Source organism: Phocoena sinus, chromosome 6 (genome assembly GCF_008692025.1).
Source record: "Phocoena sinus isolate mPhoSin1 chromosome 6, mPhoSin1.pri, whole genome shotgun sequence".
Lineage (NCBI taxonomy): Eukaryota > Metazoa > Chordata > Mammalia > Artiodactyla > Phocoenidae > Phocoena > Phocoena sinus.
Window position 1 is genome coordinate 79,687,086 of NC_045768.1, and position 16,592 is coordinate 79,703,677.

Here is a 16,592-nt window from a genome sequence, read left to right on the forward strand (position 1 = left end):
ATCATGGACTAACAATGTTTTATTCTTGAAGAATCCATGTGTCCTTCAAGATACCGGCTGTCTTAAAAAAATTCTTCAGAGTGGAATGAATGTGGAAATGAATAATTACTGAAAATCCTCTGACTATGGATTACCAACATTCTCCTCCCCACAGCTACACCTTGGGAATTATCAACTATTACTCATTCATGTATGTCATCTCCCTTGGAAAAGGAAGAAGGATTAAACTCCTTTCACAGAGAAATCTTCCACTTACGCATCTATTCATCTGATCTCCACCATTGCCATGGGCTTGTTTGGATCTGAGAAATTAGCTGAGCAATCTACCTCTCAGGTCATTCCTGCCTGACAACCTGGATTCATGAACAGGAAAGAGTGTTTATTATCTTACCTCATAGCTGAGTTGTATTTATGAATTGCCTGAATCTAGTTTATTTGCCTTCTTAAGGCAGGTACAAATTATCCTACTCAACTTCACTCGGTGTTTTACAATTGAATGCATCAATTAGTTAATTGCTAGAAGGAGACAGCAAAAACTAGAATAGCAGAGCCTTCTGGGTTCATTCAGGATATAACTGTCACATAAAAATTAAATGGCTGTAACTGTCATCTCTCTGCTGGTAGCAACCAAATCTGTTTTCCAACCCAAATATCTCTCCTGAGTTTCAGATCAATGGACTGAGTTGCTGCCTGTCCTATCAAACTCTAGTCTCACAAGTAACTCCTACTCAACTAATCATCTAACCTTCCCCAAAGCTGTTCCTTACACATTGCCTTGCCTTTTAGTAAACGGCATCACTACTGTGCTTTTCCTCTCTGTTTACTTTATATTCACACTGTCAGTCTTTAATTGTGGTCTTCATCACCTCTTGTCCAGATTGCTAAAACTGTCTCCCAAATTATTTCCTTTTAATCTTGCCCCTAAAACAATTTATCTTCCAAACTACCACCAAAATGAAGGTTTCAACAACTCTGTAATGTTCTTTCCTGTTTGTTGTACCTTCCAATGACCATCCATAGCAGAAAAGACAAAGGGCCATTTCCTTGGCATTATACATTCTAGTATGCCTTTATCTTATTCTAGCCTAACAATACAGGACCATCTCATGTTGCTATGTCAAAGCCTGCCAACAAATGACCACCACATACGTGTAATCAAACAAATTTAGGTTTATCGTCTTGCAACGAGGGAGAACACACATCAGAGGAACACTGAAGTGTCTCTGTAAAAGAGATTAGGAGCAGCTTATTATAATATGTGGATTCATGCTGAGAGATTTTAAGCAGGATTTAGAGACCTGTGGATAATTGGGGGTGGGATGCTGTCAGCAGGGACAACTCACTGGGTATTTTTTATCTAGGAGGCAGAGGGTCCAAAGTGGACCTAGAATTGTCACTAGTGAAGAACCAGTAGTCACTCTTGCTTTCCTGGAGAAGGGGATGTTTAGTTACTTCTATGGTTACGAAGTGTCCTTTTTTGTCTTACTGTATTGTGGTCACAGAGTGGCCTCGTTTGAGTATCGATTGTATCCTGAGAAAGTTGTTTATGTTTAGTTGGGAATGCTATGGCCAAGCTGTCAGTTTCTAGCAATGAGCTGCTGGCATCATTTTCCACTTCCTTACTACCCATGTCAAGCTCGACATCCTGATTTGCCAAACAGTGTGCAGCCCCTTGAAAGACATACACCCTTCCTAATTTATGAGTCTTGACAGAAGCGGTTCTCAGAGCTTGAAAAACCTCAATTACACTTTTCCCAAGACTTCCTCCTATTCATTCTTTAGGATTCTTTCCCTCCTCTTACGTGCATGCACATGTGTATTAAAATAAAGAAGAAATAAATGAATGTATTAATACTGATTTTTAAAAGAAAAGAAACCATATAAAAAATAAGTAGAATAATGTATCCTTTCACTAATCCATTCACAAGCCATCTTATTCTTATTCCTAGTTTCAAAATGAGAATAAGATTGTTCTATTCAAGGCTAACACGTTGAAAAAATTATAATACACCAACAGCAGAGATTCTCATTTTACTAGGGATGGATATTCAACCAATGGATCTAAAAGTTATCTATTTGGATTTCAGAGAGTTTTACAATATATTTAACAATATTAAGTTATGTTTATACCTGTGTCTTTTCTGGAGACATATTTTAAAGGAAAATGATTTTCCCAATTTAACTATCTTATAGATAAGATTTTAAAAGAACTAATCTTGACTTTGAAATTGAATTCTCTAAAAACATGTCAAAACAAAACATTTTGTAACTATATATCGAAAGCATCCCCACAAATGTAATAGCTGGGATAAATGCATTAGGACATACAGTGTTACACATAAAAAAAAAAAATGACCAAAGTACTACTAGCAGTAGCTCAAAATTGAAAATGTTTTGTAATGTGTTAAACTCCTCTACAGAACCCGGTTCTATAATCAGTAAATCTTCATTACAACATGCTGATTTAACCAGTATAATGCCATTACAGCAAACACTAAGAAAGGTTTTGAAATAACAAGAATTATCATAACGATGTTACATGAGGGTATAGAGAATGAGCTACATTCTCTGAGTCCATTAACAGAAACTTTAGGAAATTAGAGGCTAAAAGCAAATTAAAAAGCCAGCTGAATCAGGCCTTGAAGTGTGCACACAGCTTACCTTCCTCATATAAAATCCAAACATAATATGAATAATAAAAAATAAGAAATATTAATCTAAAAATCTAATACAGATGGCCAAGAGGCACATGAAAAGATGCTCAACATCACAAATTATTAGAGAAATGCAAATCAAAACTACAGTGAGGTATCACCTCACACCAGTCAGAATTGCCACCATCAAAAAATCTACAAACAATAAATGCTGGAGAGGGTGTGGAGAAAAAAACAAACCCTCTTGCACTGCTGGTGGGAATGTAAATTGATGCAACCACTATTGAGAACAGTATGGACGTTCATTAAAAAACTAAAATTAGAACTATCATATGATGCAGCAATCGCACTACTGGGCATATACCCTGAGAAAACCATAATTCAAAAAGAGTCATGTACCCCACTGTTCACTGCAGCACTATTTACAACAGACAAGACATGGAAGCAGCCTAAATGTCCATCAACAGAGGAATGGATAAAGAAGATGTGGTACATATATACAATGGAATATTACTCAGCCATAAAAAGGAATGAAATTGGATCATTTGTAGAGATGTGGATGGATCTAGAGTCTGTCATAGAGAGTGAAGTAAGCCAGAAAGAGAAAAACAAATATCATATATTAATGCATATATGTGGAATCTAGGAAAACGGTACAGATGAACCTATTTGCAGGGCAGGAACAGAGACGCAGATGTAGAGAACGGACATGTGGACACAGAGGGGAAGAGAAGGGTAGGATGAATTGGGAGATTAGGATTGACATATATACACTACCATGTGTAAAATAGATAGCTAGTGGTAACCTGCTGTACAGGACAGGGAGCTCAGCTCAGGGCTCTGTGATGACCTAGATGAGTGGGATGGCTGGGGGGGGGAGTGGGAGAGAGTCCAAGAGGAAGGGGATAAATGTATACATATAGCTGATTCACTTCGTTGTACAGCAGAAACTAACACAATATTGTAAAGCAACTATATTCCAATAAAAAAAATCTAATAAAATAACATGGTAAGTACACTAGAAAGTCACTTGAGCAAACTAAAGTGCAGTTTAAACTTAAAAGCACCAAGCATGCAGCTGTGGAATTGAAACTAAACTTGAAACCACTCTGAACCAATCCTAGCTCAAACTAAAAAAATACAATTACTACTAGTAAAGCAAATACAACTATTACTAATAATTATACCAAATATCTAAAAGTATAGTATGGAAGAGAAAAATCTAAGTTAGATGTTAGGGAAAGTATGTCAGTAAGTAAAAAATAATAATAAATAAATAAATATTAAAAAGAGGAAAGAGTTCCAGCAAGTTCCCCACTTCTGCTCCTACCAGCCATCCAATAGGATATAGCAAGGGGAGCATCCCGGAAGTGACACAGGCAGGAGTGCTGACCTACTTCCTGTTCAGCCTGGCAAGATGGCTTGGTGGCTAAGGTAAACTGCTCACTCATAACTCTCTGAGGTCACAGGTGAGAGGAGAGGTGGGGGCAGTGCCCATGGCTTCCTCCTGCGTCTCTAGGCCACCGAGGTCTGCATCAACCCAGCGAAGTTCAATCTAAACTTCTTGGTGAGTGATACCCAAGGTGGAGTAAGCAGTGTTTCTGGAGGTGGCAGATACCTTGCATCTGGGCGAGGTACCCAAAGGGCTAATTAAAGGGTATGAGTGTGATGAGAAATTTCTGATGAAGATTCACCACATGCTGCTGGAGGTAGATGTGCTGGAGGGCACCCAGAGTATGGATGTCTATTCTCGTCAGCTACAGGATCCCCAACATGAGTGATAAGAAAACTGAGACGTAATCGTGCCAGGCAGCAGTTTTTCATTCTGTGACCGCATGTATCTTTGTTTATATATAACCTATTTGTTAGTTCTAGCTGAATCCCCAACCCTTGACCCAGTGACGGACAAACATGGCACTCTCAAGCTCAATATTATAATTTTTCTCATTAAAGGTTCAAAACCAAAAAAGAAGGGAAGAGTAACTCTTAGGCATAATGAATTAACTAAAACATAATAAACAGAGAACTTTAACTTAAAACACAGAAAGAAAACATACAAGCTACTTGTAAACAATTAATATGGAAACATTTTTCTGTGACAAAATAATGAGACGAACTTACAGGTAGAGGTTAAAAAAAAAAAACAAAAAAACACACTGAGCCAGGTGATTGCTGGTTATCCAAAGCAGAATTTAAGTTCAACTTTGAATTTACCTAAAGAAGAATAAACACTAATGTAAATGTAAACGTTAATCAGAAGATGTACAGATCATTTGAAACAGAATAAAACCATCCTGGGAGAGTAATTACTCATAAAATTATAACTGGCTTAAGAGCAGCACCAATTACAAATACACACCAGCACAACCAAGCTAAATACCTACAAGCAAAACCACCTCCTAACACGGTATTGGATTAACTACATATGCAGGAAAAAAATTAATATAAGTATTAAGAAATAAATTTTTGCATAGTCCCTTGTCAAAATAAATAAGCTATTGTTAGACAATAGATAGAAAAAAATTTTTGAACATATTTGTTCAATATACTGTTAACCTAAAACAAATATGCAGTAAAGAAAGATTAAAAGAAGTTAAAGTAACTTAATAAACATTCAAACTTCCCTCTACTTTCTAAAACCCATAAAACTTAAATTTATTAATTGAATATGAAAATTAGTTATCTAAGTAACTAATCATAAATTGAATTAATTATTTTGATTGAGGTGACCTCAGAGTATAGAAAAGCCACCAAATGATCAAATGTAGACTAATTATTCTAAATATATAACTATTATTAATTTACTCAAGATTTTCACCAATGGAACAGAGTTCTCAAATGGAAATAATAAAATCTTATTTTAGAGGTCAAATTGATGTTAAAGTTTATTGTTTTATTGTTTTATCCAGACATTCTAAAAATGTAACTTCTATTTAAAAGGTTCCTTTGTTCCATCATTAAAAATTCTGTGTGACCTGAATTCAGATCAGAACACTTCCATTTGGTTCCTCTTTATACAAAGATGTCTCACATTATGAAAGGACTTAAGCAATAAGGTCCATTCCACAAAAGAGCCAGATACTAGATATTAAATAAGTCAAGAATTGGGCTCATCTAGGTGATAGAATCCAGTAATAATGTAACTGTTTTCAGGAGTTTGACCTTTTAATTTTAATAAACAAGTTTCTAGTTAATTTATAATTACTAATTTTCCCTATTCTATTTACCTTGGCCTTCTTAATGCTTCAACAAAAAATTTAGGTAACATTGAATTTCAGAAAGAACCAAATATTGTAGGTCCTTATGGACTTCAACCAATTGCAGATGTCATGAAATGATACATCAAAGAACAACTTTGACCTCTAACTTTATCAATACTAGTATAGATTATTAACTATTCTTGTCCTGACCTTGCATAAACAATCTGAATGCCCACACTAAGACCATATCTACTAACAGAGTTAAATCTCAAAATACCATTTGTCCATATCAAGCTTAGCCATGTAATCAGTTAAGCTGAGAATGTACCCTAATCGGAGCCCTATGTGTGTAATATAATTTCCACATGAGGTCACATTAGCAATTATTCTGTTATATGTAATAATAATTACAAATATATGCATATGTGTCATTTACATTGATAACTACCTTCCCTCAATACTGGTTTTGATCTACTTCTAACTTTTGTAGAGAGAGGCAGGAGAAACCGAAACAAGGTTTTATTTAACTGCTTCTTGGAACTTGCAATTCAGTATATAAGTTAAACGTCCCAGTTTGGTAAAATGAAGAATTAGTCTCTGCCCTTATATCTGCCATATAAAGTTTATTATTAGCCATTTTACATAAATTATCTACTCTTGACTATTCTCAACAAATCACAAAGTGGTCACTTCTGTATACTGACTACTTGGTTTTTAAACTAGATAGAATAGTAGAGATGACTAATCGAGACAGCTAATTTAGGCTGATTTTAATCAATGAGGATTTTATTAGAAATTATTTAAATTTATAATTGGTTATTATTGTTCAGGTCTTAGTAATAATTTTCTTTATAGCAATGCCAACGTGATTGGAGGACTTTGAAATTCATTAACACCACTAATGATAGGTGCATCAGATATAGCATTCTAATAAATAAATAAGCTCTGGATTATTACTCCCATGATTCCTTTTACTACTTGCATCAGCAACAGCAGAAGTCAAAGCAAGAACAGGGTGAACAATGCGCCCTTTTATTAGCTGGCAATCTAATACCTGTAGGCACAATAGATTTAACTATCTACTCCCCTCATCTAATAGGGGTCTCGACAATTTTAGGCACCATTAATTTATTACTGCAAGTAATTAACATAATGTCACCTTTTACATCACAATACCAGACACCACTTCTTTGATTTCTATTGATTATTGCAGTTTTATTAGTAGTAAGTCTTTCTATAATTGTAGCAGAGATTATCTTAACGAAATGGAATCTTTTGATCCCACAGGAGGTGGAGACCTTAATAACAACATTCATTCTAACTGATTACACATCCTGAAGTACATATGTTTGGAATAATTTCACATATTTGTAACATATTGTTCAGTAAAAAATTCTTTAGCTGCATAAAAATAGTCTAAGCCACAATATCGATTGGAATTTTAGGGTTTATTATATATCACATTACTATTATACCCTAAGTATTGAAGTAGATATGCAAGCATATCTCATTTCTGCTACTATAATTATCATAATTACTATTATCCAAATAAAGGTAAGTCTTTGACCAACGAGCTATAAGAATGAAGTAATAAATGATCACCAGCTATACTCTGAGCCATAGGCTTTATTTTCTTACTTATTGTGAACAGGTTAACAGGAATTATCTAATTCATTATTATATATTGTTCTACAAGATACATATTTTGTTGTTGCTCATTTCTATCACATCTATCTATAGAAGCAGTATTTATTACATAGGTGGTTTTGTTTACTTATTCCCAGTATTTTCAAGATATATGCTACATCCTATATGAGGCAAAGCTGAACAATTATTTTAGATTTAACAATAATTTAATTTTCTTTTCCCAACATTTTCTTGGCCTTTCTGACATGCGATGGTGATAATTAGCCTATGCAGATGCTAACACAATGTGAACACTCTCTCATCTATGGAATCAGTCCACTAACAGAAATGATTATAAAATATTAATAATCTGAGGGTTTTACTTTAAAACAAAAACAGCACTGGAGCTTACAGCAACAGACAGTGAGTGACTTCACAGATGCTTTCCAACACATCATGCTTTCAAATAACCCACCAGACAAAATCATAAATATCAAGAAAGGAAGGAATGAAATCTCTCTAACTGGTTTCAAGCCAACATCATAACCTTTATGAGCTTTCTTAGCAAGTAAGATACTATAACCATTACCAATTACCAAAGGTAAATATTACCTAACTCTATCGAAGTTAATTTATAGATTAAAATTGTGTTTTTTGCAGAAAAAAATGTGTCTCTTAGCATATCCACTGTAGATTTTCAAGGTGTATATATTCCACTGTAGAATAATGTTATCATTACCATGTCTTATGATAGCATTTCAATTAGCTCTTTAGTATTATATATGTTAAAATAATTAAATAAGGAGGTTACTAGGCTGATGTGGCTCTAATGCTATGACAGCCTACACAAGCAAACCAAAATATAAGCCTATAAAAGCCTCAAGGTTACAAAATCAAAATGCTAAAGATAACCAATCACAAACAGCCAAGTAGACTTTAGGTTATAGCCAATCAACAATTTTCTTACTTTGCTTCCCCCTTATCTCTATAAAAGCCTTTCCCTAAGATCCTGTCAGGAGAGTGTACCTAACCACTTTCAGTTTGGCACTGCCCAATTCAAACAGATTTTTGCTCAAATAAATTCTTAAAAGTTTTAATATGTCTCAGTTTATCTTTTAATGGTTCTGATGTCAGAAGAGGGAACTGAAGGAGACTGCTGACAGTCCCCGGAACAAAGATCAAGCAGGCGAAGGTACCTGCTGTGCCCCTTTGAGCTTGCTGCTGTCTTGTTGCCTCTGGAGGTGATGGTAAGTCCCTCTCAGATCCTACCTCTGCAGTTTTTTCATTATGAGCTTTCTGACTTACGGCTTTTTCCCCCCCCACTGGCTCTGGAAACTGTCCAGAGCCAGAGTGGATCTGACTTAGAAACAGTACTGGGTACAAGGTTAGAATGTGTCTGACTTAAACTGGACTGGGTCCAGCTTGAGGCCTCAGGGGAATAAAATTTTGTTTTAAGGCTGAACAATCAGGTTAACCTTACCAAAGATAAACTTGAATTACAATGGCCACAGTAGAGGATAAGCTTATCCATTTATGAGGTACCGCAGAAGGACGGGGTCTCAGCCAAGCACACACGATAAAGGGTAGGGGGGAAATTATTCTTCCTCCTCCACAGGTTCTAGTGACCATGGTGGGACCTGCTGGGACACCCCCCTCCCTCCAGAGCCTGCAGACGGGATCTCCCACCCTTCTGATTTGGAATCACTAAGAACAAAGACTTCCCTTGAACTCCATGGAAGGGACCATACCAGGTTCTCCTTGCTATCCAAATGACAGCCAAACTTCAGAGACTTGACCCTCAGGTTCACCTCCTCCAATTTAAAAGGTCTCCTTCAGACTCTTGGAACTGAACACCAGCTGGAGATCTAAAATTAAAATTGACTTCCAGGGAAGTTTTTCTCCAGAAGCAGATGGCATCTTGAGGGGAACAGCTCTTCCAAAATCATAAATCAGTTTCTTCATCTCTAATATGAAATCTTTATTCCTTTTGCTACTTGCTTTTTCTGTTAATGCATGGGAAGACATTGTTCCTTAATACACAACAAAAATCTCTAGACTTTCTTCGTAAGGTGCTTTTAGATAATAGAATTGCTTTAGAGTACTCACTGGCTGAAAAGGAGAAGTCTGTGCCATAGCAAATACCTCCTCTGTACCTGGATCAACACCTCTGGTATTGTAACAAATATGAGAAATTAACAAACTTTGCTAAAACCTGGAGGTTGATATCCTCCCAGTAAATACATTATTTGATTTATTTGATACCAAGTGGTTTGGTTCATGAGGGCCCTGGCTAAGCAATGTACTTCAGTATCTTGGTATTATCCTCCTCATAGTTATCACTGTAATCTCCCTCCTGAGCTGTGTTCTCTCAAAAGTCTTAAATGCATGTTTGTTGCCATTAGCAGTACCTCAGATGGTCTCAATGAGTTTAGAGAAACAGAAACAAGGTGAACAACACAATGAACAGCAAAAACCATTCTTCTATGAATTTGACATCATAACCTATGAGTTTTACAATGAGACAACAGCAACTTTACTGTGATGATGAATAAAAGTGGTACTAATACCAATGTTTTTGGTCAATATCTCATGTATTAGAGGATGACTCAAAGTGGGAATTTTTTTTTTAATGGAGATTTTTTCTTTATTGAGAAACAAGACTTGGGTACATCAAATAAAACAAATTTCTGGGGGGAAAAAATCAAAACTCACAACAGAAAAAGAAACAGTTAACACTGGGCCATATCAGAACTCAGAGAATATATTCTTTTAATTGAAAAATTCTAGGCACTTCATAATTAACCTTTAGATACAAAATGACCTATTAAATTTGCAATCTGTGGTTCTTGGTGGTGAGGTCCATAGGACAAGCTAGGACGTCTTCAAACCTCGAGCTGAATTCCATGAGGGTTTATTTGACCTTTCAATCGGTCTGTCCTTGTCTAAGAGGTAGCAGCATCGACAGCGCCCACCTTCTGGGCAGCTTCTTTCTTGGTATGATGAGCCTGTAGGACCACCACAGCTTCATCCACCTTGGAGCGGAGAGACTCGGGGGACTCCAGCATGTGTAGCAGCTCCAAGATGTCAATCTCCAGCAGCATCCCCGTAATCTTCCCAGCCAGATTTGAGTGCATCGTCTGGATGAGCGGGAACAAATGTTTACCCAGCATCTGCTTCTGTTCCTGGGGGGTGCTGCGGCCAGCATGGCGGCGGTCAGCAGCTCCTGCCCCTGCACGTGAAGCACAGGCTGGGGTGCCTGCAGGGGCTGGATGGCAGGGTGAGGGCTGCAGACATTGGAGGCATACTTGTAAGGTGCAACAGCCTGAGGAGCAGCGACAGCAACAGCAGCACGAGGCGCTAGGTTATGCCCAGCTGTGGGAACACCTCCAGACTGGCAGCTGTCAGTTGGCCCTTGCTGGGAGGCACCAGCCCCACCAAAGTCCATAGCCAAGCAGTCCGGCCACTCAGACCCGACTCTCTGAGCAGTAGCTGGGAGGCCGCGAGAGGCCGGAGCATTACCAGTTGGAGCCAGATGGCGAAGAGCTGGACAAGGCCCAGACTGCAGTATAGCACTTGGCATTCCTTGGAAGCCTTGAGGTCTCCCACCTTGCTGCCAGCGTGGATTAGGCCTCATCTGTGCTAACTGGTTAGGTGTATAATATGGAGGTCTTCCCTGAGCCTGTGGAACTGCTGGCATAAAGTAGACCCCAGCTGCAGGCTGGAACTGATTTAAGATGGCATTTGTAGGGAACACTCTCATCCTGGCCACCCGCTGCATATATTGGTTGGTCAGGTGAGCCTTTCTCTCTTCCTTTCTCTGGGCCAGGGCAACGTACAGTGGCTTGGAGCCCGCGATGCGTCCGTTCATCTCCGTGACTGCTTTGGTTGCCTCTTCAGGGGATGAGAAGCAGACAAATCCAAACCCTTTGCTTCTCCCATCCTCCAGCATCACCTTGGCACTGGTGATTGATCCAAAAGGAGAAAACTCTTTCCTTAACTTCTTATCATCAATGGCGTCATCCAAGTTCTTAATGTAGAGATTCACCCCCTGATAGCGACTAATTCTCTCCTGTTTCAGCTGTTCAAATTTTCGCTTTAACACGGCCTGCCGTTCCACTTTCTTCTGTGCACAGCCGACGAAAATGACTTTCACACTGATTTCTTTTCCATTCATCTCTTCCATGGCCTTATTGGCATTCTCGTGTTCTTCATAACTCACAAAGCCAAAGCCTTTGGATTTCCCACTGGGATCTCTCATCACCTTGACACTTAAGAGTCTTACCAAACTGGCTAAATAGCTCTTTCAGACTCTCATCATCCACCTCTTCCCCAAAGTTTTTGAAATATACATTGGTGAATTCCTTGGCTTTGGCTCCAAGCTCAGCTTCCCACTCTTTTCGAGACTTGAATCTGCCCACAAACACTTTGCAGTCATTGAGGAGCATGCCGTTCACCTTCTCGATGGCCTTGTCGGCAGCTTCCTGGGTCTCGAAGTGGACAAAGGTATAAGCCTTAGAGCCGTTCTCATCACACACCACCTTGCAGGACAGAATGTTTCCAAAAGCAGAAAAAGTATCATAAAGTGCCTTGTTATCTATAGATTTGTCCAGGTTCTTGATGAAGACATTTCCCACGCCAGATTTTCTCAAAGAAGGATTCCTCTGAGACCACATGATACGGATTAGCTTTAACTTAATCATAGCAAAGTTCACGGTACCCAAGGCCCACTCAGCGTCAGCCGGCTGCTGGAAGTTGACGTCGGCATAACCCTGGGAGCGGCAGGTGATCATATCGCGGCAGACCCGGATGGACAGCACAGGCCCCGCAGGACTGAACTTTCCGTACAGGATGGCCTCGGTGACGTCTGAGCGCTGGGCACCCACGTGCAGGAGGCCATGGGGTATAGCTGTTGGCTGCGGCGTTCATCTCCCCAGCCCCCAGCACCCTGAGCCCCACCAAGAGGGCTTCTTAGAGGGACCAAACAGGACAAAGGGGGCTCTGCTCCGAGCCGTGGCCCGTGCCGTGGCTCACAGGTGGCAGTGAAGCTCAGAGAGGCTGGAGTCAGCTCCGAGGGCGGGAGAGGAGTTCAGGGACGGTTCGGAGGAGACTGAGACTGCCAAACCGCAGACAAACGGCTCTCAAAAATAATATGGCCCTCCCTGGGAGTTTGTAATTTTCAGCTGTCCTGGTCTTGAAGCTCCCAATTTCAAAAAATGCAGAAAATTAAAACAAGGACTGTCCTCCAAATTACAAAAATTCTTCCACAGGAAACCTAGTGGTGCCCACGGCGGCCTCTGGAACGTGCGTTTCTCTATAAATATGGGCCTCGGGCTCCTGGCGGTTTAAGATTACAGCAGCCCGGGGAAGAGGGAAACCAACTATTTGTCGGTGCCGACTCAGCAAGCCCCGGGCGCCGGAGCGTACAGCCGCCTCCCACACCGGGCCGGCGAAGGGCAGCGCGGACACGTGAAGCGCAGAGGCCGGCGCGCGGGGCAGAAGGTGGCGGGCCGGCGCGGGTGGAGGCACGTGGAAGCGGGCACGCGAGCGGCTCACCACCGGACCGATGGACGCGGACCAACAGACGCCCAGGTGCGGCGGCGGCGGCGGCGTCCGGCAGGCTGGAAGCATGCAAAAGTGACTTCCCCGCGGGTTCTCCGAGGAGGATTCGCTTTTTTCTTTCTTTTTTTTTAAGATATTAAAGCGTTTTCGGTTTGTTTTATCTTTTTCTCTTTTTTTTTCTTCAGGCTGCTAGGCCCGAAAGCAGCCGAGGCTGTGGCGACCCGGGGCGGAGAGATCAAAGAGGGAATTATTAATTAAACAAGGAGATCATTAGATTGATGTGGCTCTAATGTGACAGCCTATGTAAACAAACAAAAATCAATTAATGCCTCAGGGTTATAAAATCAAAACCTAAGGACAACCAGTCAGAAACAGCCTGCTAGACTCCAGACTATAACCAATCAATAATTTCCTTACTTTGCTTCCACCTTTTCTCTATAAAAGCCTCTCCCCAACCTCCTGTTGTGAAGCACTCCTGGCCACTTCTGATTTGGCACTGCCCAATTCAAATCAATTTTTGCTCAAATTCTTAATTTTTTTAATATGCCTCAGTTTATCTTTTAACATATATTATACATCTAATATTAATTTTAATATTAACTCACAAAAGCACAACAGGTGCTTAAGAATTAGAAACAGTATAAGCCATCTTACCTTTGATTATCTTAATTCTTATTATTCTTCCATTATTATGTATTATTTAATTATTGGGAAAAAACAATAGCCCATTCCTAACCATAGAAACAAAAGGATGCCAATGAATGGAATTTATGATTATATAGACTATGAAGGTCTTAACTTTGATTCAGACTTATACCTCAGAGAATTTTATTTCCTAGAAATTGATAGTCATGTAATAATCCTCATAGAACTGCCAATCTAAACATTAGCCTCATCAGAAAGTATGCTCCATCCATGAGCTATTCCTTCTTTAGGTTTAAAAACAGTTGCTTTTCCAGGACAAGTAAAGTGAGAAGCATTAACATCTACTAGAAGCGGTCTTTATTAAAAACCAAAAAAAATTATGGATCTGAAATTTTGTGGTTAAAACCATAACTTCATAGACATTGTGCTTGAGACAGTACGTTTAGAATACTTTGAAAGTTGATCCACATCAATAATGTAAATTCCTATCAGTAGCCTCAATCATGTTTATTATTCGAATACTTCTTACAATTTTAGAGTTTACAGTTGTCCTAATTTAATCACATCTTCACCCCTCTAGGAAGCTTACAATTACAGAAAATACCTAATGACTTGCCATACATATGCTTACTGTGTAATAAAGTTAAGTTCCTATCCACTAAAGGGGGCCTTATCTGCACTGTTAAAGATTCCATTTTAAATCATTAACTCTATTAATACTCAGACTATTAAACAATGCACTAACAGATTGTTATTAATGAAGGGATGGATAGTGTCTAAGAAGATACTTTCCAAGATCCCCATACATCAGTTGTACAAAAAGAACTTTAATATAAAATAATTCTCTTCAATGTATTAGAAATATTTTATTGCAGGATATTTTTGAGCTTTCAGTCACTCAAGTGCAGCCCTTCTGCCAAAATTTGACAGAGGCTAATCATTACCATGAATTAAACTACTAAACTGCTAAATTCATTAGAAGTATCATTTCTTAACATTTTTCCCTTTCCAGCTGCTGTAGTATCTATCACCAGAGCCCCCACGGTCTAAAGGAAATACACAGAAAACAAATATTACAAACACTATTTATCATCATAGATGTTTGTATTTGACCTATTATGAAACATCATATACTAATTATGATGGCATCTATGACTCAGTATTACTTCTGAAAAATGGATTTCATGGAAATGGTAAAATATTCCCCAATTATATGTTTTATATGGCAAATAAATTTTTACATCTGTTCACTTCAATTTTGAAACTGACCCTAAAGCTGACCCTTTTAATTATTATCTATTTCTTTATATAACAGTGTACTGATACTGATCCTATTTTTGTTGTACTAATTAGTACAACCAACTCAGGACTATTTAACAATATTAGCATCTATATTAGTAATTTCACATTCTGGTTACCACAATTACTACCAATATACAGAAAAATCAAATCCATATGAATTTGTATTTGAAAATCTAGAACTGTTCCTCTTACAATTTACAACAAAATGTTTCCTAGTCTCAATCAAATTTTTACTGTCTGACCCCATATTTTATTTCTACTAACACTACCTTGGACTTTTTAGGATATCAACCTATAGATGAAATAAATAAATAAAATGGTAAATAAATAAATAGATAAATAAATAAATGCTATTCTTATACTATGAGTCAAAGACTCAACCTACAAATTAGTTCAAAAAAGATTTATAAGAGTAAAATTACATAGTTTAACAATAAAACAAATAATTTTGACACAGATTATGGGTTATAACAACTACCTAATAACTCTATCAATATAAACTTCTCACTAGCATTTATAATAGTTCTTCTAAGTCTTTTAATTTATCCCATATAACTTCACTACAATGTTTAATGGGCATAATATTGTTTGTTCATTATAATGCTTTTTGAAAAGTAAATGTTAACCTAACATCAAGCACTACATCTTATATATTTGCACCCCAGAAAGCTGCTATAGGCTTAACACTTCTTGTAAGAGTAGTTGGTATATGTACAGTTTTTTACATCAAAATTCTCAACCCATTTCAACTTTAAAAATTGCTTTCCTACCTTAAGTATGATGCCTCAAAACAAAATCTGAATTAACTATCTCCTAAAGCCTCATTATTTAATAAATTTATTGCATAAATAAATAAGTTTAATATCTTATTGAACTACTTTTCAACTCACTATCCACACCCTTACCAGTAGGTATAAGCTAGTTACCACCATTAATATTAATTGCTAGCCAATTTCACCTAATCAAAAGTAACTGAAATCCCAAAATAATGCTATATTTCAATATTTAGTTTAGTTCAAATAATTTTAATCAAACATTTACTAACACAAATATTATCCTGTTCTACATATTATTTGAAGCAATAGTAATTCCAACACATTGTCATTTAATTGAGAAATAAGACCAAACAAACACAGAATTCCACTTTTCATTCTCTACATAATAGGATTCTTTTCACTTTTAGTAGCACTGATTTACATCCAACACCATAGACTCAATAATACTTGTAATATAATGCTGTACTCCCAAGTAATCCCCAAAGGTGATCTAATAAATTACTATGACTAGCATGCATAATGACATTCATATTAAAAAATACCCTCATAGACATTATATTTTTGACTACCAAAAGTACATATCAAAGCATAAATTACCACAATTACAGAATGAGAGTATAGAGACAGGGCCTGTATAATTTTTTAATAACACTCTGCCTTACTATGCCTGAGAAAATGTCTTCCACTAAGAGAGACGTAATAAATTATTTAAATATTGATTAATTAAATTAAAATGTGTTAATTAGCTTATTTTATCCAATTGCTTTTGGAAAACATTTCTTTTGAATTCTTATCTTTCTAGGCTTTAATTAATCACTAAAATTAGAAGA

The 16,592-nt window shown here is 37.7% G+C and overlaps 1 protein-coding gene across 1 annotated transcript; it reads right to left on the reverse strand.

Annotated features, from left to right (window-relative positions):
- Positions 1–10,422: 10,422 nt before the first annotated feature.
- On the reverse strand, positions 10,423–12,406 carry LOC116755563 (polyadenylate-binding protein 4-like). Its single transcript, XM_032635187.1, is given in 4 exon segments — positions 10,423–10,664; positions 10,667–11,753; positions 11,755–12,381; positions 12,383–12,406. Coding segments are annotated over 4 exon segments (1,980 nt in total).
- Between the last annotated feature and the right edge of the window lie 4,186 nt (positions 12,407–16,592).